Source organism: Physella acuta, unplaced genomic scaffold, assembly GCF_028476545.2.
Source record: "Physella acuta isolate Inbredline_101_S28 unplaced genomic scaffold, ASM2847654v3 ptg000511l, whole genome shotgun sequence".
Taxonomy (NCBI): Eukaryota; Metazoa; Mollusca; class Gastropoda; family Physidae; genus Physella; species Physella acuta.
The window spans coordinates 1,059,192-1,081,986 of record NW_026732030.1 but is presented as its reverse complement, the minus strand read 5'-3'; the positions used below and the strand labels follow the sequence as shown (position 1 = coordinate 1,081,986).

At 41.4% G+C, this 22,795-nt stretch overlaps 3 protein-coding genes across 3 annotated transcripts; 2 read left to right on the top strand and 1 right to left on the bottom strand.

Annotated features, from left to right (window-relative positions):
- Nucleotides 1–3,366: 3,366 nt before the first annotated feature.
- Nucleotides 3,367–9,443, bottom strand: LOC131944859 (uncharacterized). The gene is made up of 4 exons (XM_059305720.1): nucleotides 9,260–9,443; nucleotides 6,722–6,975; nucleotides 5,638–5,726; nucleotides 3,367–4,343 (listed from the first exon to the last, which is right to left on the bottom strand). The coding sequence occupies exons 2-4, from the start codon at nucleotides 6,857–6,859 to the stop codon at nucleotides 4,145–4,147; spliced, it is 426 nt and encodes a 141-aa protein (XP_059161703.1). The 5' UTR covers nucleotides 6,860–6,975; nucleotides 9,260–9,443; the 3' UTR covers nucleotides 3,367–4,144.
- An 880-nt stretch (nucleotides 9,444–10,323) lies between these two features.
- LOC131944858 (calmodulin) lies at nucleotides 10,324–14,600 on the top strand. Its single transcript, XM_059305718.1, has 4 exons — nucleotides 10,324–10,411; nucleotides 11,669–11,849; nucleotides 12,507–12,595; nucleotides 13,866–14,600. The coding sequence occupies exons 2-4, from the start codon at nucleotides 11,712–11,714 to the stop codon at nucleotides 14,062–14,064; spliced, it is 426 nt and encodes a 141-aa protein (XP_059161701.1). The 5' UTR covers nucleotides 10,324–10,411; nucleotides 11,669–11,711; the 3' UTR covers nucleotides 14,065–14,600.
- Nucleotides 14,601–16,680: 2,080 nt separating this feature from the next.
- On the top strand, nucleotides 16,681–22,112 carry LOC131944880 (uncharacterized). The gene is made up of 6 exons (XM_059305757.1): nucleotides 16,681–16,735; nucleotides 17,666–19,480; nucleotides 19,637–19,873; nucleotides 20,149–20,383; nucleotides 20,784–20,885; nucleotides 21,011–22,112. The coding sequence occupies exons 2-6, from the start codon at nucleotides 17,684–17,686 to the stop codon at nucleotides 21,859–21,861; spliced, it is 3,222 nt and encodes a 1,073-aa protein (XP_059161740.1). The 5' UTR covers nucleotides 16,681–16,735; nucleotides 17,666–17,683; the 3' UTR covers nucleotides 21,862–22,112.
- Nucleotides 22,113–22,795: the final 683 nt, after the last annotated feature.

The window sequence follows — 22,795 nt, the reverse complement described above, 5'->3', positions numbered from 1 at the left end:
GTGTTTATTATGTCTGATAAATGTGAAGCTCTGTAGCAGACGATTGCTGCTAGGCTGTGAATGCTTGTTGGTAATTGTTGTTTCGATTGCAATTAAACCCCACCATCCCAGAGCATCTATTACACTTAGAAACAATGCTTGTTCTTACTGTTCTCTTAGAATAGAAATTTATGGGAAATTTGTTTAAAGTGCAAGACAGTAGTAATGTGAGAACAAAATACATTTAATCCAGAAAAATAAAAAGAAAGATTTGATTTGATCAATTATTGCCACGTCATATCTTCCGCCCAACATATTTTATCACCCCTACCTATCGTGCTATCCCCATCTTGTCAGCCCTCCCTCCCTATTTGTTATTCCAACAAGGATTTAAAAGCTGCATTAGGTTGCTGTTTACATAGTAATTGGAATATTGTTATCGCGTAATGCGTTATCTCACAGTCGATGTGTATATAGAATGTTAGACAGCACCCCCCCCCCCCCCAAGCCCTCCACAAATCTTCTGACCGTCACAAACTTGACTAGGTAGACGATGCTGACACACCTGAACAGTTGACACACCTGAACAGTTGACACACCTGAACAGTTGACACACCTGAACAGTTGACACACCTGAACAGTTGACACACCTGAACAGTTGACACACCTGAACAGTTGACACACCTGAACAGTTGACACACCTGAACAGTTGACACACCTGAACAGTTGACACACCTGAACAGTTGACACACCTGAACAGTTGACACACCTGAACAGTTGACACACCTGAACAGTTGACACACCTGATGACCACAATCTGGGACCAGGTGAGTTGTCATGACGCACCACCCAAACACCTGTAATCCCGCGGGATCGGTCTGTGATTTAAGTGACGTCACTCCCCTGAACCTCAATGTTTTGACCTCATTTGACCACAACCTCGGTCGGTAAGAGGTTGATTACGTCATGCATTACGTCACCAAGCAAGACAGTTTCACTGTGATCTGTTTTGAGTTAAATGGCCTAGTTTCGACTAAGCTAACAACAATGCAGGTCAAGGGAAAATATTCTAGGTTATGTCAGTTTGACCTACAAGTTTGGCCGTCGGTGATATTTACCCCCGTCATCCCCACCCCCCTTTCCATCAGGTAGCCTAGCGGTAGAAAGACCGTCTTAAATTAAAATAACTTTATTACACAGAAACACTAATTGTGCAAAGTTGATTATCAGATGACCGAAAAAATAAAGAACTTCAATAGTTATACCACCGATAAATAAAATCTAACATGTATAGTCCAACATTTGGGGGTAAAAAAAAAAGATATGCCAAAACATAAAAACTTGAAAAAATGATCATGCGATATAACTAGGCGCATTTTTTTTCTTTAAGTTTGCGGGTCATTAAATGTTTACTATATTTAGTCACCAGCCTACTATAATTACGTCACGTGTTTGTATGTTAAATACACTATTGCCCAAACAGACCAGGTTAAGTTTACTATCAACACAGCCCTAACCTTAACCAGAGGCGTAGCGAGGGGGGGGGGGGGGGTAGAGGACCGCACCGGGTGACACCATTTAGGGGGGTGACACCAAGGCAAAAAATAGCAAAATATATAGAGAAAAATGATAATTCCACTTAATTAAGTGATTAATTCGAGTGTTAAATAGTCGTTTAAGAGATGCAAATCGAAAGTTTGAGGGGGTGGGGTGCAAATCGAAAGTTTGAGGCGGGGGTGGGTGCAATTAAAAAATTGAAAGTTTGTCCCCGGGAAGGGTCGCTACGCCTCTGGGGGGGGTGACACCATTAAGTGCCGCACGGGGTGACACCCGACCTCGCTACGCCACTGACCGCAGCTTGCTGGGCTGAGTTTAATTCACTTAAAGCCTACAGACCAAATACAACTTTTTCACCTGAGTGAGTGATTTGGATAAAATGAACAACACCGTTGTGACCTTCGATTGTATTACGTCATGATGTAGTAAGTAACAACAGATGTTGGCCTCGCTGGCCTGCCAGTTGACCTGCGATACAGTTTTATGATACAACTGCTTACACACGGTGTCTTGTAATACAACTCAAACTGCTTACACAAGGTGTGTTATCATACTAATTACAACTTATACAAGATGTCATAAAATACGTTTGAGGTGATTTTTAGATTACTTTGAAAAACGTGAACTATTAAAATACATTTTAGTGTGAAAATAAAATTAAGATTCATAAATAAAATACCAAAGGTTAGAAAATAGCGTTCATATTTTAGATATTGCTTTGAGGGTTATTTTTATAGGGTTGTCTTTTACTAACGTTGGGGCGTAGCTTTAACTAGTGTGGGGGAGTGGCTTTAATGTTGGGGAGTGGTTTTAACTAACGTTGGGGAGTGGCTTGAACTAAGGTTGTGGGGTGGTTTTAACTCTGTTGGGGCGTGGCTTTAACAAACGTTGGGGCGTGGCTTGAACTAACATTGTGGAGTGGCTTGAACTCCAGGCAGTACTTCAATCGTTTCCCCTCCCCCTGTATGTTTCATTTAATTCCTGTTCAGGCTTCACTTGGGCTGTCTCATACAGACAAGAAATGTTATAGAAAAAAATATAATTCAAATGTTGGATACTTCATTTATTTTTTTAAATTTATATTGAGCTGAAAGAGAGAAAAAAGTAACAAATACAAGAGTTACAAAAAATATGTCAGTTTAAAATTTAGTATAACACAGATTTTGTCAGGTTAACATTTAGTATAACAACATCCAATTTCCGATATAAGGTACCTGGCGGTCTTTGATTAACAACCATATTTTATTTGCAAGAACATTTATGGGCACGCCTTTAATTCATGTTAGAGCTATAGTTGGGCTAAAACTATGGTTAGCTTTAGGGTGACTTATTATAAGTTTGAATATGGTTAATAAAACTCAGCGTGAAGCGTGGTACCACATAATGGAAAAGTGCCTCAACATATTTGTACGCCAGTGTATCATATATAAAAAGTTATATATAGACTATTGTATTATACAACTATAAAGATTATTATATTCTTACAATAAAACCTTTATTTGTGTTACACATATAAAAGTTATGTATAAACTATTGTATTATACAGCTATGAAGAATTTTATATTCTAATAGTAAAACCTTACACGGCGTTGTCTGAAAAATGAACACCGTTTTCTTTCCACTCATCAAAAAATTAAAATACCTTGTTGGGAGAGGGTTAAAAAAGTTAATTAAGGAAGTATATAAGATATTTCATTATGTTCAATGAACATTGTGTCAGAGTGTGTTATCATTCATGTTACACGCTGATGTGTTAAGGCCACGCGAAAATAGTTAGAGAAGAAAGTGTTGAAGTGTGTGGTATAATGGGGGGGGGGGGAGTTTATGGGAAAGATAAGTACATTGGGGAGGGAAACATGGGTTATGAGAGGGAAGGAAAGATGGTTTATGGGAGGGAAGGGAAGATAGGTTATGGGAGTGGAGAAGGGAGAAAAGATGAGTTATCTGTGAGGAGGAAAGATGGGTTATGGGAGGGGAGGAAAGATAGGTTATGGGACTAAAAAGGCAGGTGATGGGAGGGAGATGGTGATCTAATTAAAACATCTTCTTGCATGAGTTTTGATTGTTGTATTTTGTGAAGTAAGTTTTGGCAACGATATGTAACAAGAATAAGCGTACTTAAAAACAACAACAACGCTAAAACTGAACGTCAAACAGGAAGTGAGTAGATAAACAGCTGCCCAGTGTGTCATGGGGTCATGGGGTCATGGGGTCACACAATACATTTAGATCAAGTCTACCAATGCTGCCAAGTGGTGACATTGGACTCAAATTTTGAAAAAAAAAATATGGACAAAACTATCCCCATATAAATCGTTTCTCAGGGAAACTGCTATAATACTTATTCACATTCCATATGAAATCTATAAAACATTGGTACGAACGGTTAATCCTCTGTACATTCATAAACTCAAACAATTTCACAAAACATTCAGATAACAATTTTCTATAACAAATACATAAGCACCCATTAAAGTAATGGCACGAAACTTTGTCCCTGATCAACTCATAATCTGACATAGAACCTCTCATAGTGTACGCAGCACGTGTCAGTGGTTGTGTACGTCTAAGCCGGTCTAAAGACACAGGACACCAGCAGAAGCAACCACTACGTGCAGGCGTAGATGAGCTCCTCCAGGCTGATCTTGCCGTCCCCGTTGGCGTCTGCCAGCCGTATCACGTGATCCACGTCGCTGGTGGAGTACCTCTGGCCGCAGGAGTTGAGCAGTCGGCGCATCTCGTCACGCTCCAGATAGCCGCTGCGGTCCGTGTCGAACTTGTTGAACAGCGCCTTCAGGCTCTCGACACTGGGGGTCAGATACAGGAGTTAGATACAGAGGGGTCAGATACATAGGGGTCAGATACAGAGAGGTCAGATACAGAGGGGTCAGATACAGAGGGGTCAGATACAGAGAAGTCAGAAACAGAGGGGTCAGATACAGAGGGGTCAGATACAGAGGGGTCAGATACAGAGGGGTCAGATACAGAGAAGTCAGAAACAGAGGGGTCAGATACAGAGGGGTCAGATACAGAGGGGTCAGATACAGAGGGGTCAGATACAGAGAAGTCAGAAACAGAGGGGTCAGATACAGGGGGGTCAGATACAGAGAAGTCAGAGAGGGGTCAGATACAGAGGGGTTAGATACAGAGGGATCAGATACAGGGGGTCAGATACAAGGGGGTCAAGGGTGGGGGACTAACTTGTTGAACAGCGCCTTCAGACTCTCGACACTAGGGGTCAGATAGAGTGGTCAGATACAGAGGGGTCAGATACAGAGTGGTAGGATACAGAGGGGTAGGATACAGAGGGGCCAGATACAGGGGTCAGATACAGAGGGGCCAGATACAGAGGGGTTAGATACAGAGGGGTCAGATACAGAGGGGTCAGATACAGAGGGGTTAGATACAGAGGGGTCAGAGATGGGGGTCTTTAACTTGTTGAACAACGTCTTCAGGCTCTCGACACTGGGGGTCAGATACAGAGGGGTCAGATACAGAGGGGTCAGATACAGAGGGGTTAAACACAAAGGGGTCAGATACAGAGGGGTTAGATACAGAGGGGTCAGACAGAGGGGTCAGGGGGTGGGGGACTAACTTTTTGAACAATGCCTTCAGACTCTCGACACTAGGGGTCAGATACAGGGGTCAGATACAGAGGGGTCAGATACAAAGGGGTCAGGCTCTCGGCCACTGGGGGTCAGATACAGAGGGGACAGATACAGAGGGGTCAGTTTTACTCTATATATTTTTTTTTTTGCCTTGGTGTCACCCCCTAAATGGTCACCCGGTGCGATCCGCACTCCCCGCCCCCCCCCTCCCTACGCCTCTGGTCCAGAGGGGGGGGGGGGGATGAAGTGACTCTTCTGTTCGGGGGACAGGGAACTTATTGATTAGTTCAACGTTATTTCTTGGGGATTTTGTAGATCAAATTCCAAAATTAAAGTAGTATATTTTTTCCTTTTAGAATTCTACAACAAGCTTGGATTTCTCTTTTTAAGTTAAGGGATTACATAATAAAGTAAAGAAAAAAATTAACATTAAAAAGTTTCTTTAATAAATGTAAATAAAAAGTAACATTTAATTTCCCGGTTAAAGACTTACAATTGTTCGATCTTTCTCATCCCGGAGATAAATTCCGTCAGGGTAATTTTCCTGTCACCATTGGGCCCATCAAAAAACTTGAAAACTTGCTGTTTGTAGTACCACAACACCGCGTCACAGTGGAGAGTTAGATGAGAGAAGTAACACAATGAAAGATTTAGTTTTTGCATTTAACATTTTACATGTAACAATATAGCAAAGAAAAACAACAGGTGAATATTCAAACACAGTAGACTAGTCACAGTTCGAACCTATACCCCATGCATGCATTGTTTCTTTCAGACTTTTTTCACCGGGGGGTGAGGCACTTAATATTTTCGGGGGGAGGGGGGGTGGGCAACATTTTCCAGGGGCGGAAGGCGGACACTGGTAAAACTATATCTTTGGCTATTTAGCCAGTACATTTTATCAGTTTACATTGCTTTTACAAATATCACCCCCCCCCCCCCCCCCCACACGAGCTCCCCAGACGAAGAAAAATAACAATCTAATTTAATAATAATCAACCCCCCCCCGTAGAAATCGGTCTGAATGAAAACTTGTAAATGTATGTGAAGTAAGAAAACCTTGTTGTAAATGTATGTGAAGTGAGAAACCCTGTTGTAAATGTATGTCAAGTGAGAAACCCTGTTGTAAATGTATGTGAAGTGAGAAACCCCCAACATAATTTGAGAATCCGTGGGAAACCCTGTAGTAAATGTATGTGAAGTGAGAAACCCTGTTGTAAATGTATGTGAAGTGAGAAACCCTGTTGGAAATGTATGTGAAGTGAGAACCCCCACCATAATTTGAGAATCCGTGAGAAACCCTGTTGTAAATGTATGTGAAGTGAGAAACCCCCAACATAATTTGAGAATCCGTGGGAAACCCTGTAGTAAATGTATGTGAAGTGAGAAACCTTGTTGTAAATGTATGTGAAGTGAGAAACCCTGTTGTAAATGTATGTGAAGTGAGAAACCCTGTTGTAAATGTGTGTGAAGTGAGAAACCCTGTTGTAAATGTATGTGAAGTGAGAAACCCTGTTGTAAATGTATGTGAAGTGAGAAACCCTGTTGTAAATATATGTGAAGCGAGAAATCCCCACCATAATTTGAGAATCCGTGAGATTGCTCTTCTCCCTCCTCAGCATAAGTCTCAGCTCGCCAAAGTCCAGCGTACCGTCACCATTGACGTCTGCTGACCTGAAGACTTTCTCCCAGCTGCTCAACGGCTTCATCGGCATCGTGCTTGGTCTGGATTCGGTGAGTACTTGATCGAGTCTGGATTTGGTGAGTACTTGATCGAGTCTGGATTTGGTGAGTACTTGATCGAGTTAGAACCTCATTTACCTGGGTTTCTCTGTGCAGGAGGAAATGATGTGTTAGTTTATAAAGCAGAATCCTGGTTTATCTAGACTCGAGGAAGTGAAAAAAAAACGAGTGTTGTCATCTGTTCGTGTCGTCGTGTGGAATAAAAACAACAAAACATGAGTGTTGTCTTTCTGTGGGAAATGAAGTGATTAGCTACAAGACGACTGCACATTCAAACATTGCTGTATTGAATTCACATTTATCGACTACTTTGTCGGGTATTGTAGGGTACTCATCTGAGCTAGATCTAATCAGGGACTGCCAACAATTGTAGGGTACTTATCTGAGCTAGATCTATTCAGGGACTGCCAACAATTGAATGACCCTGATCAGATCTGAGACTATTCAACAACTATTTGGTACTCATCTGAGCTGAGTGGACTCTAAACGTCATATATGTGTCAGTTCTCCTCACCTCGTCCCCGTCTGAGTGGTTTCTGCTACGTCAGGCAAAGCATCAGCTACACAACAGCTGAACTGACCTGAACTGACCTGAACTGACCTGAACTGACCTGACCTGAACTGACCTGAACTGACCTGACCTGACATGAACTGACCTGAAATGACCTGAAATGACCTGAAATGACCTGAAATGACCTGAAATGACCTGAAATGACCTGAAATGACCTGAACTGACTTGAACTGACCTGAACTGACCTGAACTGAACTGACCTGAACTGACCTATCAGCTACACAACAGCTGAACTGACCTGAACTGACCTGAACTGACCTGAACTGACCTACTGACCTGAAATGACCTGAACTGACTTGAACTGACCTGAATTGACCTGAACTGACCGGAACTGACTTGAACTGACCTGAACTGACCTGAACTGACCTATCAGCTACACAACAGCTGAACTGACCTGAACTGACCTGAACTGACCTGAACTGACTTGAACTGACCTGAACTGACCTGAACTGACCTGAACTGACCTGAATTGACCTGAACTGACCGGAACTGACCTGATCTGACATGAACTGACCTATCAGCTACACAACAGAGCTGAACTGACCTGAACTGACCTGAACTGACCTGAACTGACCTGAACTGACCTGAACTGAACTGAACTGACCTGAACTGACCTGATCTGACCTGAACTGACTTGAACTGACCTGAACTGACCTATCAGCTACACAACAGAGCTGAACTGAGCTGACACATCCTACAGACTTGAGACCGAAATGTTTAGTTCTAAAGCTGCCTGTGTTCTTCTAGTACTCAGGTTTTTAAAAATCTGGAGTTGTCTTCTGTCCTTACCTACTGTTGTACAGTTTTAAAGAGTGTAAAGGTGGTATAAAACATCGATCCCGTCTTTTCAAACCAGTATCGAATCTTCACAACTTGATCAGCGATAGGGCAATATGGCAGAACTGTCGCATGAATCGATACTGAGTAATCAATAACACATTCCCTGTACGACTAAGTTGTTTTAGCGAAGTTGATTAAATGTACATAAAAGAAAAACAATCAGGATTGTTTCATTAGATAAGGGAGATTATTACGTAGATCTAGTGGTAAATATTGAGATCATTACGCGGTGGTAAATTGTGGCCCTGTATATAAGTGGGATTACACAATAGTTGTATGTAAAAGTGTCGTTAGATTATAAAGAGGCACTTAAAACAAGAGCTAAACAAATCTATGCGCTTGTTCTTTTCCGTTTAGATTCCACACCCACATCACTAGTCACACAAACATGTGATCCTTTACCCATCCCTATAGTCCTATAACTTAATATAACATTCCCGTGTGCACACACTTTAATACATACCGACAACCTACAGACTACAACACAATCTAACAACATGAATACGGTGACGATTTAAAAAAAAAATTATGTGAATCCCATAGTTTTAGTAAACATCACTTGTGACTCGGGTTAATAATTTGAAACAAAAAAAACAGCTTTATTTTCTGTTGTGTTGAAAAGAGCAATGTGTAAGACTATTGTGTCGGTTTACTTATCCAGCCATTTAAAAAAATCACTATAACTTTGTGGAGATAACATTAAAGCTAATCAATGCAATGTTATAAATATATGCTCTATAACCCCCCCCCCCCCCCCCCCCGTAATGTTCTCAAGACTAAATACATGTTTTTACAAACTAACCGTATTCTTATATTAAACTATATTACATCTAAACCTACGCCGATATTTGTGTTGCTACTTACACACAATACTAAAATTCTCATGTAGGGCAATCAACAGTATTTCGTTATGCCCATTTTTTCAGTCAAGAAAACACAAACATCATATTACGTGACTTACCCTAAGAAATCCACACAACGCTAATTTAATCCCAGTATCTACTAGACTGCTGATCCAAGGCAACACACTACACGTTTTCACAAGTCCGCACCTTGAAGAAATAACTCTCCTATCATGTCAAATGTTACTTGTGATTTTAAGCCCATGTATCTAAATAGTTACATTAAAAATAGGTGCGTGTTCCATAACATGAGCATTCAGAACTAAAAAAAAAATCGATATACCGTTTTATCGATTAAAGAAGAAAGAGACGCGTTTTGAAGTGACAATGGAAATAGGACCGGGTACGCGGGGTTGACTATCATGGATTATTATGGGGGGCGGGGGATGGGGGTGGGAGGAGGGGGGGGGGTAGAGAGCCAGAGTTATTCAAATGTTTGCTGTGAATAAAAATATTTCCACGTGATAATACACAACTGATAAGACGAAATAATTTCCAGTGAATGTAGGGCGGGGTGGGGGGGGGGGTGAATTTTTGTTTTAAAATATAATAGGTTAAATTGTGAAGAATGTGGACTTCGCTTTGTAAGCATCGCAAAGAAATAAATAAATCTATCAAACCATGGATGTAGACCAGAGGAGTAGCGAGGGCGGGGCGGGGGGGGGGGGGGGGGGGGGGGCGGACCGCACCGGGTGACACCATTTAAGGGGTGATACCAGGGCAGAAAATTGCAATATGTGCAGAAGAAAAATGCTTTTTGCCAGTTCCATTGACTCGATGATAATGCACAATGGCATAAAATGTGACTTAATTAGGTGTTTAATTAACTATTTAAAAGTTAATCTAAGTTTCTTTCACAAAGCATTACATTTTCCGCTCAATAATGCGCACGTAATTTACGTTCAATTGGTGCGCAAATTTTTTTGCTACATTTCTATAGCCCAATTTCACTGAAAGTGCCATCCCCTTTACTGTTTTACAAGAATATACGAGAAAGTTTAGGGGAGATCACTCCCGCTTTATTTATACTAGTGACTATTTCAACTTAAGTCATATTTTCATACAAAAGATGGGAATTGCACACTAAAGTGCACACGGAAACCCTTTCATTTTAACGCGCACACTGACGTTTAGCACTGGGTCGCTCCAAACATTGGATATTAACAACACCGCTGGTTTCGCCACATTCGACTTCATAAAACTAACTTTAGGTAAAATAAGAATTTGTTTGCTTAATGTTTTAATTAACTATTATTATTTACAATATAATTAGGTTCCACTAAAAATGTAAGACTTAATTCAAAACATATCGATTTCGTTGAGATTAAAAATAGATCTACTTATCATCTTTATCCTTGAGTCCAGAACTCAAGATTCTAGATGTAGATCTAGATCTAGATCTAGATCTAGATCTATTAGTATTATATTATAGTATAGATCAAGATTAAAATAAATAATAAGTGCATTGTTGTTTTTTTAACCTAAATGTGTAGATTATGCTCGATGAGTTTGTTATTTCATATTTTATTCATTAGCCTTACGTTACCTAGATCTATGTGTTATGTATTGAATAAACGAAAGCGATATGTCAGCTTTAGTGGTAAGGTTATGTTTACGGTTAGGTCAAGACATAGATTATGAGATAAGGTTAGGCTTAGGATAGGACTAAAGCTTAGATTAAGCCAGAGTAAGGTTTACGACTACTCGAGGTTGCAGGTTGTAATGGCTTAGGTTGTCAGCAATACCGGTAAAACGAAAAGAACGGCAAAATAGTAGAGAGTACCATTCTAACTATCGTAACGTACCATAACTATTAACAGAGGAATTATTATACCAGCCCGTTTACCAAGCCAGCATCATTCTGGGTTAGAATTATATTATAACCTATAATTTCTTTCTTACCCTACCGCTAAGCCTTACTGTAGTTCTAGAACAACATTACAGTATCAGGGGTGTCTTATGGCCTGTGTTGTTGTTTGGGTTAGGTCCAGAGCTATCGTTTAGGACAGGGGTTCCCAACCTTTTTTTACTCTAGAGCACATTCTAAAATACCGGTAGGGTGGCGGGCACCACCTATTTTAAATCGACAAACTCCTTCCAGAGGCGTAACGAGTCACCCGGGGACAAAACTTTCGATTTGCACCCCCCCTCATCTTTTCGATTTGCACCTCCTCCCTCAAACTTTCGATTTCCATCCCCTTCAACCTTTCAATAATGTTTATGAAAAAAATTCTGTCTCTGTCGAACAGTGAGAAGCGGGCACATACGAATCGTTCGGCGGGCGCCATGGCGCCCGCGGGCACGGGGTTGGGAACCCCTGGTTTAGGATTTGGGTTGGAGCAAATAATAACCACTATACGGTCACCAGTGAAGCGCATTCTAACCCTAGACTTAATCCTAAACATACGATGTGACTTGCATTACTCAACAGTAAGAAATAATCGGCTAAATCCCTTTGTTCCCGCCAGAGAGCCCGTGTCCCCCCAGTGAGGCAGCACACAGAACCTCAAGATGCCCAGAAAGTCTATGGCAGAGTGGGAGGCGCTCTTCAAGGCCACAGATAAGGACAAGAACGGTACCCTGGACATCAACGAGCTGAGGCTGATGCTCAAGTCCGCAAACTCCAACATCACCGAGTCTCAGCTCGCTGTGAGTACTGTCAGGGGCAGATTATATAGGTTCATGCTGGCATCTCAGGGCAGATAGGTTCATGCTGGCATCTCAGATATGTTATGGCTGGCTAATCAGGGGCAGATAGGTTATGGCTGGCACCTCATGGGCAGATAGGTTATGGCTGGCACCTCATGGGCAGATAGGATATGGCTGGCTAATCAGGGGCAGATAGGTTATGGCTGGCTAATCAGGGGCAGATAGGTTCATGCTGACATCTCAGGGCAGATAGGTTCATGCTGACATCTCAGGGCAGATAGATTATGGCTGGCTAATCAGGGGCAGAGGTTATGGCTGGCTAATCAGGGGCAGATAGGTTATGGCTGGCTAATCAGGGGCAAATAGGTTAATGCTGGCACCTCAGGGCAGATAGGTTAATGCTGCATCTCAGGGCAGATAAGTTAAAATATGTTTATCTACTTTGTCTTCCACAGAATATGTGTATCTACTTTGTCTTCCACAGAATATGTTTATCTACTTTGTCTTCCACAGAATATGTTTATCTACTTTGTCTTCCATATAATATGTTTATCTACTTTGTCTTCCATAGAATATGTTTATCTACTTTGTCTTCCATAGAATATGTTTATCTACTTTGTCTTCAATAGAATATGCTTATCTACGCTTCTTCCACAGAATATGTTTGTCTACTTTGAGTCGACCAACGGGGACAAGAAAATAACTTTGTCTGAATTTATTTCCGGGATGCAGAAGCTTGAAGGCTTGTAAGTGGGACTGTTAGGTCTATGAAGTAGGAATGTTGGGTCTATGAAGTGGGACTGTTGTGTCTATGAAGTGGGAACGTTGGGTCTATGAAGTGGGAATGTTGGGTCTATGAAGTGGGAACGTTGGGTCTATGAAGTGGGACTGTTGGGTCTATGAAGTGGGAATGTTGGGTCTATGAAGTGGGAATGTTGGGTCTATGAAGTAGGAATGTTGGGTCTATGAAGTGGGACTGTTGGGTCTATGAAGTGGGAATGTTGGGTCTATGAAGTGGGAATGTTGGGTCTATGAAGTGGGAATGTTGGGTCTATGAAGTGGGAATGTTGGGTCTATGAAGTGGGAATGTTGGGTCTATGAAGTGGGAATGTTGGGTCTATGAAGTGGGAATGTTGGGTCTATGAAGTGGGACTGTTGGGTCTATGAAGTGGGAATGTTGGGTCTATGAAGTGGGAATGTTGGGTCTATGAAGTGGGAATGTTGGGTCTATGAAGTGGGAATGTTGGGTCTATGAAGTGGGAATGTTGGGTCTATGAAGTGGGAATGTTGGGTCTATGAAGTGGGAATGTTGGGTCTATGAAGTGGGAATGTTGGGTCTATGAAGTGGGAATGTTGGGTCTATGAAGTGGGAATGTTGGGTCTATGAAGTGGGAACGTTGGGTCTATGAAGTGGGAATGTTGGGTCTATGAAGTGGGAATGTTGGGTCTATGAAGTGGGAATGTTGGGTCTATGAAGTGGGAATGTTGGGTCTATGAAGTGGGAATATTGGGTCTAAACAAAACACAATCGCATTTGACTATCTTTAAAATACTTTATTGCAATTAATTAGTTACAGTAAGTTTTGCGGACATTTACCTGAAAGCTCCTACTGTTGGTGATTTTGACAAACCGTAGGATTTATTGTTTACAAGGAAATTTTTTGATATACAATTTTTTAGGGGCTGGTCATATAATTCAGGAACTAGATCTATTTACTTATATTTATATGTCGTCGATTTTTTTTTTTACTTTCCATTTTTGCTTTACAATTTTATCTCAGAAATTAACATCACCTCACATTAGATCTCATATTTCTCTTTTATTTTACATATTTCCATATATTTACGTCACATTTTAATCTCACATTTTTAGCTGATATTATAACTCAGATTTTTGCCTGAGGTTTTGCCTCACATTATTAGCTCACATTTTACACCACATTTTAAGTCACATTTTTACCTCCCATTTCTAAAAAAACGATTGAAACAAATAGATTCCCTCCCCTTCCTTCCCAGCATCAAGACTCTATCCACCCTGTTCACCAAGTTCGATAAAGACAAGAACGGGTACCTGGACAAGAAGGAGCTGAAGAAGATCATCGACGCTTGCGGTCAGAAGTTCACGGACATGGAGCTGGATGAGATCATGAAGAAGATGGACACCAGTCGGGATGGGAAGATCTCCCTGGCGGAGTTCCTTGACGCCATGATATAGAGAGACTGGCTGTGGGGAGTGTCCCCATTGGCTTGACCACACACAATAAAAAAACATAAACTCTTAGTTTGACCACACGCAATAAAAAACATAAACTTTTGGTTTGACCACACGCAATAAAAACATAAACTTTTGGTTTGACCACACACGATAAAAACATAAACTTTTGGTTTGACCACACGCAATAAAAAACAAACTTTTGGTTTGACCACATGCAATAAAAACATAAACTTTTGGTTTGACCACACGCAATAAAAAAAACATAAACTTTTAGTTTGACCACACGCAATAAAAACATAAACTTTTGGTTTGACCACACGCAATAAAAAACAAACTTTTAGTTTGACCACACGCAATAAAAAACATAAACTTTTGGTTTGACCACACGCAATAAAAAAAAACATAAACTTTTAGTTTGACCACACGCAATAAAAAACATAAACTTTTGGTTTGACCACACGCAATAAAAACATAAACTTTTGGTTTGACCACACGCAATAAAAAAAAAAACATCAGTTTGTCGAATGATTAAAGCTTAAAATAATCAATTTAAAAATCATTTTTTACTACCGTTGTACTTGAAAATTGTCGTGTTTTGTTTATTTATCAAGATTTTCTTGACAGTTTTCAAAGCCTAGGGATTGCACACACATTTTACTACGTTGTTAATGTTCAGCCAACTTTAACAGCCACTTCTTTGCCGTCGACCCATAATGCTAGACCTTCTTCGCCCCCCCCCCCCCCCCCCCATCCTCTACCCCAGGAATCTGGTCATTTACGGACGATCCCTTCCTCCAGTAATTGAAGTTCCAAAATCTATGGGGTGGGATGATGACATCCTTCTTTCTTGTCAATTGGTTGATCCAAGAGAGTTAAGTCAAGGTTACCTCCTCGAGTAATTATAAAAGTCTACTAGGCTTGTATGAACTTACCAGCAATACAATATGTAATCTGATGTAATGGTGGGACAGACTAAATTGGCGGCAAGTTTAGGACGGAATAAAGTTGACGGCAATTTAAAGACATGATAAAGTTGACGTCAATGTTAGGACGGGATAAAGTTGACGTCAATGTCAGGACGGGATAAAGTTGACGTCAATGTCAGGACGGGATAAAGTTGACGTCAATGTCAGGACGGGATAAAGTTGACGTCAATGTCAGGACGGGATAAAGTTGACGTCAATGTCAGGACGGGATAAAGTTGACGTCAATGTCAGGACGGGATAAAGTTGACGTCAATGTTAGGACTAAAAAGGCATTAAGAGTGCTGGAACAGATTAATGAAATTTCGTGTAATTTTAGTGAAGAAAATAGCTTTGAGATACGAGTAATTTAACATACTAGGAATGTTAAGGCACAAAGTAAACGCGTATCTTTAGGTACCACTGTACTCTGTATCCGAGAAAGTAAAAACGCAAGTTTGTTTCGTTTTCTTATTTTTAGTACACTTAAAAACTTATTATTAGAAAGATGTTTTTTTTTTTACTTTTTAGTAATTCATTCTAATTTAAGTTGACTCGAAATAGGCCACGACTTAAAATATTAGTGTTAAAATTGAAGCAGTAGCTTGAATCCTTTTAAAGGACGATTACTGCCGACGGCCAACTGATTGAGCAATCACGAGTATTTAATCATGTTGTCTCCCCTTGTATTTTGATTTTTTTTTTTAATGACTAATCTAATGTGAAATTATATTTAAAATAAGATAAAAGTGTGCCAACATTAAGTTACGAGATGTGCCACAAAACCCCTTAATGCAAACAAACGAACATTATACTTTTAAAAAGGGGGACTTGAAGGGGGGGGGGGCAGGTCTAGTGAATATTTAGAGAGTAATAACTTTGTAGGCCCAGAGGAATAGGCCCTATAATATTTGGACGAGTTAAGCAGTCATTCAATGATCAAAGATTGTGTAGAACTAATCGATCTATGCCATAAGACACAAAATGACAATTATCAACACTTCCGTAAAGACTACACAACAACACACGACATATATATTGCTGTACACTCAGTATATTATGTTACGTATTATTTACCACAAATAAAATATTGTCGGAATGTTCACGGCGGTGAAGTAGAGAGGGTGGGGACGGGAAATTAGTACAAGGCGAATGTGTATAAATAAACGGGATGGTGTGGGTAAAAATATTCTATTTCAGAAGGGATTCAAATGAATCACCTTTATGTTGCAACCGTCAATAACGTGGGCATAACATTGAATAGTATAACAGCGATTAAATGCGTTTTGGAAAGCCAAAAATCTATCTGTCAAAATATTGATAATCTAGATTAGATCTAGACTAGAGTCTAGATCTATTTTCAACTGCTCGTTGGAAAAAAAAATAATGTATTTGGACTACAGCCGCATCACGTCATTTTATTCAGAAATAGGCCTTCTTCTGACGCATAAAAATATAGTGATTAGTTCTTTAATAAAATAATCTTTATAATAATTAATGTATGTGTAAACTTTTAAAATTTAATTTGTACTGTTTTGTTTGTTTTCATAAAACTACTCTATGCAATTACATTTAGAATTCAGTAATCATTTCAACATAGGCCTAATGTTATTTTTATACAAATTGGAAGAACAATCTACTTCCTTCACTCCATCCTCCGAGTATTGTCAAATGTACCGCCACGGGCTTTTCATATTAATGTAAATCAAGTAGGTGATTGCAATGTTTATTTAAATTGTTATAATATTCAGTATGCTTGTTAAATATTAGCCATGCGTTTATATTATGGGGCTTTTAAACATGATGATGATAGTTAATGAGGTTTTTTTTTTTCCTCCGTTCTTCGTTGACGCCATTTTCCTCCACTAAACGCAGTGTCTTCCGTCCTTCAACTAGACTCGAGAATACTAAATCGAGACTAGCCTAAAATCTAAACTCTGGAAACAAAGTGTTGGCTGCTGTTTTTTAAATTCTTCCCGAGTGCATTTACACAACATAACACAACACGCAACATCTTCCAAAATCCATAGATCTAGAGAGAGTAGCTCTAGATTAAAAATCTAGATCTAGACTAGATCTAGATTCTAGATCTAGAATCTAGAATAGATCTAATGATTCTAATGACAACAATTCAGGTAGATCTAGTTGCTCTCTGTAGATCTCTAGATACTATTATTATGGGGGGGGGGGGGGTGCGCTAGGGGTATGCCTACTACTAATACACTAATACGTGTTAGTAGGCTATCATCAGCTGATTATTGATAATTGGGGGGGGGGAGGAAGCAGAAGGCATATGTTAGTAAAATACTTGTCTTAGTACTAAGTAGGCCTATAGTAATAGTTTGGCTTAAACTAGCTAGGTCTATAGTGAATAAAATGTAAAGTTATTTATAAAGCAGTGGGAGTAGCCACACTGGAGCTGTTTTTTTTTTTTTTTAATTTGCCTTTGGTATAATTAAATTATAAGCCCCAATCATAATTGTAAGGCCTATTGCATTAAAGGCATATGATAATAGTAGCCTAACTAAGTTAACTAAAGGAGCAAATTTAAAAAAAAGGTAACTTATTTTATCTAAACCTTTTAAATATTTTTATAGGTCATCCTTTTTAATAAACCTGATATTAAATTTGTTTTACAGAGGCTCCCACTTCCCAGGATGGACAATCTCCCCCCATCTGGATTTCAGTTTGCAGGGGAAGACTATGGGCCTGTGGATTTCCCTAACTCACTCCCTAGTGAGATGCAAGCTGGAATGACATTTGCTGGTGGGGGGCCTGTCTTTCCACAAAACCAGAGGGGGGGCAGCTATGGCATGTCACCTTTTCACATGAACTACTCCCAGCAGGCCAGCATGCCCTCCATGTCTAGTCTACCTGCCAGTTCATTCAGAAGCAGATTCTCTGATTACCCACCTGACCAGGGGCCACACCTGCCAATGCCCCTGCCCTCGTCTGGACCCGGCATGATATCAGACAGGCTTCCCAGTTTTAGCACCATTGTTTCCAGCAGTGGTGCCAGCAGCAGTGATATCGGCAAGGGCACACAGGCGCTGTACTCAAGCATATCAGGCCAGCAGCATGCATTCCAGTCCTCTGGGTCCAGGGGTCACCAGGGTCAGTTTGACTCCTCCCCCTATGCCGACCAGGTGACAGGCAAAAACTACAGTAAATCTCCATCCCACGGCTCCACCTCTCCGGGTATGGGCAGTAACAGCTACATCCCTCATTCCTCTCTCCTGCAACACTCCTCACACAATGGCAGCAGCCTGCATATGACCTCACACTCGCCCAGGTCATACAAGGACGAGGCACCAAACCAACAGTATCTGTCCAGTGCTGTCCATCTTGACCGGCACAGCATTTACAGTCATGGGGGCATGTCTCAGACTGAAAGTATGACCATTCCTAAATTCAAGCATAAATACCTCTCCCATAGCCAACCCGTACCCAGAAGACAGTATGGCCCTTTTAAATTTTACATAGTTGGTAAAACAGAGAGACCATCTGTATTCAACAAATCAACACAGACCAATGATGAGCAGATGGGGGAGTTAAAAATCAAAATTCCAAAGGCTGAAATCTACAAATCTGAATCAGAAACTGAGTTCTCTGATGATGAAAGAAGGCAACAAATAATGCAAAACCAGGCCAATCATGGGGGCACCCCGCGTGGATCCCCTCGTATTACATTCCCTTATGACCCCCTTCCAGCACACAACGTGGACTACCGCGATTACAACAAACACTCCAAAATAAAAACAATCATTTCTCCAAGCTTCTTGGATGCTGCAGGGAAAGCTACAATGACCACGTGTGTGTCCAACAAAGCTACCATAGTGACTGTGGGCATAGTTAGCCGACCATCCAACCTAGGGGGGCCAGAACCAACAGACAGTGCACACCATAAAGCTATTATGTCCACGGGTAACTCTCAAGTCTTTAGATCTCCAAATAAACAATACAGCCCTAGGTTGGGCAATGATATGAATAGCAATGGTGATCATAGGATAGAATCTGAGGAGCAACTGATTGAAGAGAGAAAAGCTAAAGCCAGGGACTTGGAGCAGGAGAGGATGGAGGTGAGTGTGCGGATAGATGACACCCAGTATGTTCAGGTGGGGAATGTGAAACGCTGGCAGTGCAATGAATGTGACAAGTCTTACACCACAAAACACAACCTGGTCATGCACGTGCTGGACCACAGCGGGATCAAACCCCACCTGTGCCTCAAGTGTGGGAAATACTTCAAGCAGCTGAGCCACCTCAACACCCACATGCTCACCCATGACCAGATCAAGCCTCACACATGCAACATGTGCGGGAAAGGCTTCACACAAATCAGCCATTTGAAACGTCACACTGCGGTCAGTGAGAAAAATGGCTACTGTGCCAATTTACGGTCTAAGCATCCATCTGGACATTCTCCATCATCTTCTCAGCATGAAGGTCCAATGGTAAGTTAAAGTATGATTTCTTTAGTCCAGAGAAATTTCTGCTCAAAACATTAAAATTAGAAAAAATCTCTCTGCACTACACCTACCCCACCCCCATGAGTGGTTTCTGTCACTTGCAGTCCAATGGAATCTTGTAAGTTTGTTTTGAATCTGCAGACAATGCATACAGCGCCCACTGGAGTAAAGCGCTTTCCAGATCAGAACCACAGCTTTGAATCTGAATTTGATACAGAGGAGATGAAAGATGGGGACAAGTGCAATAGCATGGGCAAGTTACTGTGTCGTTACTGTGATCGCAAGTTTCGGTACCCAAGCCAGCTCAAAGATCACATGCAGTCCCACAATGGGCACAGACCTTACATGTGTACAGAGTGTGGGATGGACTTTATGAAGGTATGTTGGTTGTAAACTTTCTTTGTTTTTTGGCTGGTATGCAGACAGCTCAATATATTCTCTACTCTTTTTCTTATCATTGCCATTTTAAAAAATAAGCTTGTCTCAATATCTACAATATCCTTCAACAATTTTTTTGCCATCACGTAACATGGTTGACATAGCTAGTTTTTGTCTCTTTCTAGCTGATCCTCTCCTACATGGGTATTTTTAATTTTATGTTTTCATTGTTCAAGAGTAATTTTAAGAATGGCCTCACCTTTCTCATCTTTTAGGAACATCATTTAAAAGCTCACCAGTTCACACACACAGGCCTGAAGCCTTACACTTGTGATTCATGCGGCCGCTCATTCAACCAGCGGGCCAACCTGCAGAGACACAAGCTGATCCATGAGACGACGCGCACCTTCAAGTGTAACATCTGCTCCAAACTCTTCACCCAGCCACAGACGCTCAAGGCCCACCAAGTGGTCCATGCGGACAGAAAACCTTTTGAATGTACAATATGTGGTATGTTCTGCCATTGTTAAGGACATTGGGGTTATTCTTTAAATTATAAGTACTTGTATTAATATTATTGATTTTTAAGTTTATTGTTTAAAATTAGATACTTGGTAAAAAGTATTGATGAATTTTTTTTTTACCAGTGGTATGGAACTGCCCTATAATTTATTTCTAATAAATTTAGTGTTTACAATTAGATGTGGTTGTCTAAAGACTAGACTAATTTTTTTTACATTAAAATTGTTTAAAGTAATTACATAGTAGTTTCTTTTCCTCTGAAAAAAGCATTTTAAAAACGAGAAGTGACTTTTCTTATAAATTTTCATTTTAACTAAAAAAATTTTTATTATAGATAGTAACACTTTCAGTTTAGTATCTAATAGCGGTTATTTCTTTAAAATTATAGGCAAAGAGTTTGGTCGTTATCATAATCTACAAGGGCACATGCATATGCACACAAACACAAAGCCATATGTATGTTTCTGTGGTAGCACATTTACTCTGAAAGGTAATATATCTTTACTGTTACTTATGTTTTAAAAGCATTAAAAACATTCGGGTTGTGAAAAAAAAATTCTATCTTTTTTTTGTATGTCATAGAAAATGTGTTGATGGTGTATTTTATTGTTTTAGGCAACCTGAATAGGCATAAGAAGGTAAAGCATGGGTTAAATGAGACAACAGATGTTATGGAAGAAGATGCTGTCAACTTCCTGAGTTCCCTGTCAGAGAGGGCCAGAGATGAACATAACGCTGATGGGGAGGCAGACAGCCCAGGCTCTGGTGGGGAAAGTGGGGATGGGAAATCTGGACGCAAAGGCAGGAAATCTATTCCAAGAAAAATAACCCATGGAGAGGAAGAAGGGGCTTTTGTGCAGCCAGCACAACCGCCGCCACCTCCCCTTCCTCCTCCACCACCTCCACCACCATCTTTACCCACACCAGCCCCATCACAGCAACCTCCACCCCCACCACAGGTTGTCAGCAGTGAAATGGTGCAGCGTGCTGTACCCACACCAGTGGGGCAAAAACCTTTTGTCATCCAGAACCCTGATACTGATGATGAAATTGATGAGGACGATGAAGAGGATGATGAAGATGATGAGGACGAAGAGGAGGAGGGAGAAATACCCAACCCTCCTCCTGTTCTGAGTAGTGAAAAAATACTGACCAATGAAAGAATCGCGCCAGTAGCATCTGTGATGAACTTTCAGCCTTTGAATATGACCAGCAACCAGGAACCTGAGTCTTTGATAAAACCAGCGCACAAGAAGCCCAGGGAGGATGTATCTGTGGAAGCTGATAAAAGACCACGGCGTCAGTCTCAGCGACGCTCCCCTAAAATACACACCAGCGATATGGAGCAGTCGGACAGTGAGGAGAATGAAATGGAGGCTGATGTTAATGACAACACTGACACTGACTGGACACCTGGGTCTAGGAGAAAGGTCAGGTCTAAGTCTGACACACCTGTCCCACACTGACTGGACACCTGTCCCACACTGACTGGACACCTGGGTCTAGGAGAAAGGTCAGGTCCAAGTCAGACACACCTGTCCCACACTGACTGGACACCTGTCCCACACTGACTGGACACCTGGGTCTAGGAGAAAGGTCAGGTCCAAGTCAGACTCAGGTGAGAAGGCCAAAGTCTGACACACCTGTCCCACACTGACTGGACACCTGGGTTTAGGAGAAAGGTCAGGTCCAAGTCAGACACACCTGTCCCACACTGACTGGACACCTGTCCCACACTGGACACCTGGGTCTAGGAGAAAGGTCAGGTCCAAGTCAGACACACCTGTCCCACACTGACTGGACACCTGTCCCACACTGACTGGACACCTGGGTCTAGGAGAGAGGTCAGGTCCAAGTCAGACACACCTGTCCACACTGACTGGACACCTGGGTCTAGGAGAGAGGTCAGGTCCAAGTCAGACACACCTGTCCACACTGACTGGACACCTGTCCCACACTGACTAGACACCTGGGTCTAGGAGAAAGGTCAGGTCCAAGTCAGACACACCTGTCCCACACTGACTGGACACCTGTCCCACACTGACTAGACACCTGGGTCTAGGAGAAAGGTCAGGTCCAAGTCAGACACACCTGTCCCACACTGACTGGACACCTGGGTCTAGGAGAAAGGTCAGGTCCAAGTCAGACACACCTGTCCCACACTGACTGGACACCTGTCCCACACTGGACACCTGGGTCTAGGAGAAAGGTCAGGTCCAAGTCAGACACACCTGTCCCACACTGACTGGACACCTGTCCCACACTGACTGGACACCTGTCCCACACTGACTGGACACCTGTCCCACACTGACTGGACACCTGGGTCTCGGAGAAAGGTCAAGTCAGATTCAGGTGAGAAGGCCAAAGTCTGACACACACCTGTCTCTATTACTTTCATTG

What these genes read in the sequence shown, in the direction of transcription:
- LOC131944859 (XM_059305720.1), bottom strand. Translation starts at nt 6,859, where the DNA reads ATGCCGATGAAGCCGTTGAGCAGCTGGGAGAAAGTCTTCAGGTCAGCA. An exon ending in TCACGGATTCTCAAATTATG is followed by an intron (nt 5,727 to 6,721) that starts GTGGGGATTTCT and finishes TACTACAAACAG; the next exon opens with CAAGTTTTCAAGTTTTTTGA. An exon ending in ATGAGAAAGATCGAACAATT is followed by an intron (nt 4,344 to 5,637) that starts GTAAGTCTTTAA and finishes TCTGACCCCCAG; the next exon opens with TGTCGAGAGCCTGAAGGCGC.
- LOC131944858 (XM_059305718.1), top strand. Translation starts at nt 11,712, where the DNA reads ATGCCCAGAAAGTCTATGGCAGAGTGGGAGGCGCTCTTCAAGGCCACA. An exon ending in TCACCGAGTCTCAGCTCGCT is followed by an intron (nt 11,850 to 12,506) that starts GTGAGTACTGTC and finishes CTTCTTCCACAG; the next exon opens with AATATGTTTGTCTACTTTGA. An exon ending in ATGCAGAAGCTTGAAGGCTT is followed by an intron (nt 12,596 to 13,865) that starts GTAAGTGGGACT and finishes CTTCCTTCCCAG; the next exon opens with CATCAAGACTCTATCCACCC.
- LOC131944880 (XM_059305757.1), top strand. Translation starts at nt 17,684, where the DNA reads ATGGACAATCTCCCCCCATCTGGATTTCAGTTTGCAGGGGAAGACTAT. An exon ending in CTCAGCATGAAGGTCCAATG is followed by an intron (nt 19,481 to 19,636) that starts GTAAGTTAAAGT and finishes TTGAATCTGCAG; the next exon opens with ACAATGCATACAGCGCCCAC. An exon ending in TAGCACATTTACTCTGAAAG is followed by an intron (nt 20,886 to 21,010) that starts GTAATATATCTT and finishes TTATTGTTTTAG; the next exon opens with GCAACCTGAATAGGCATAAG.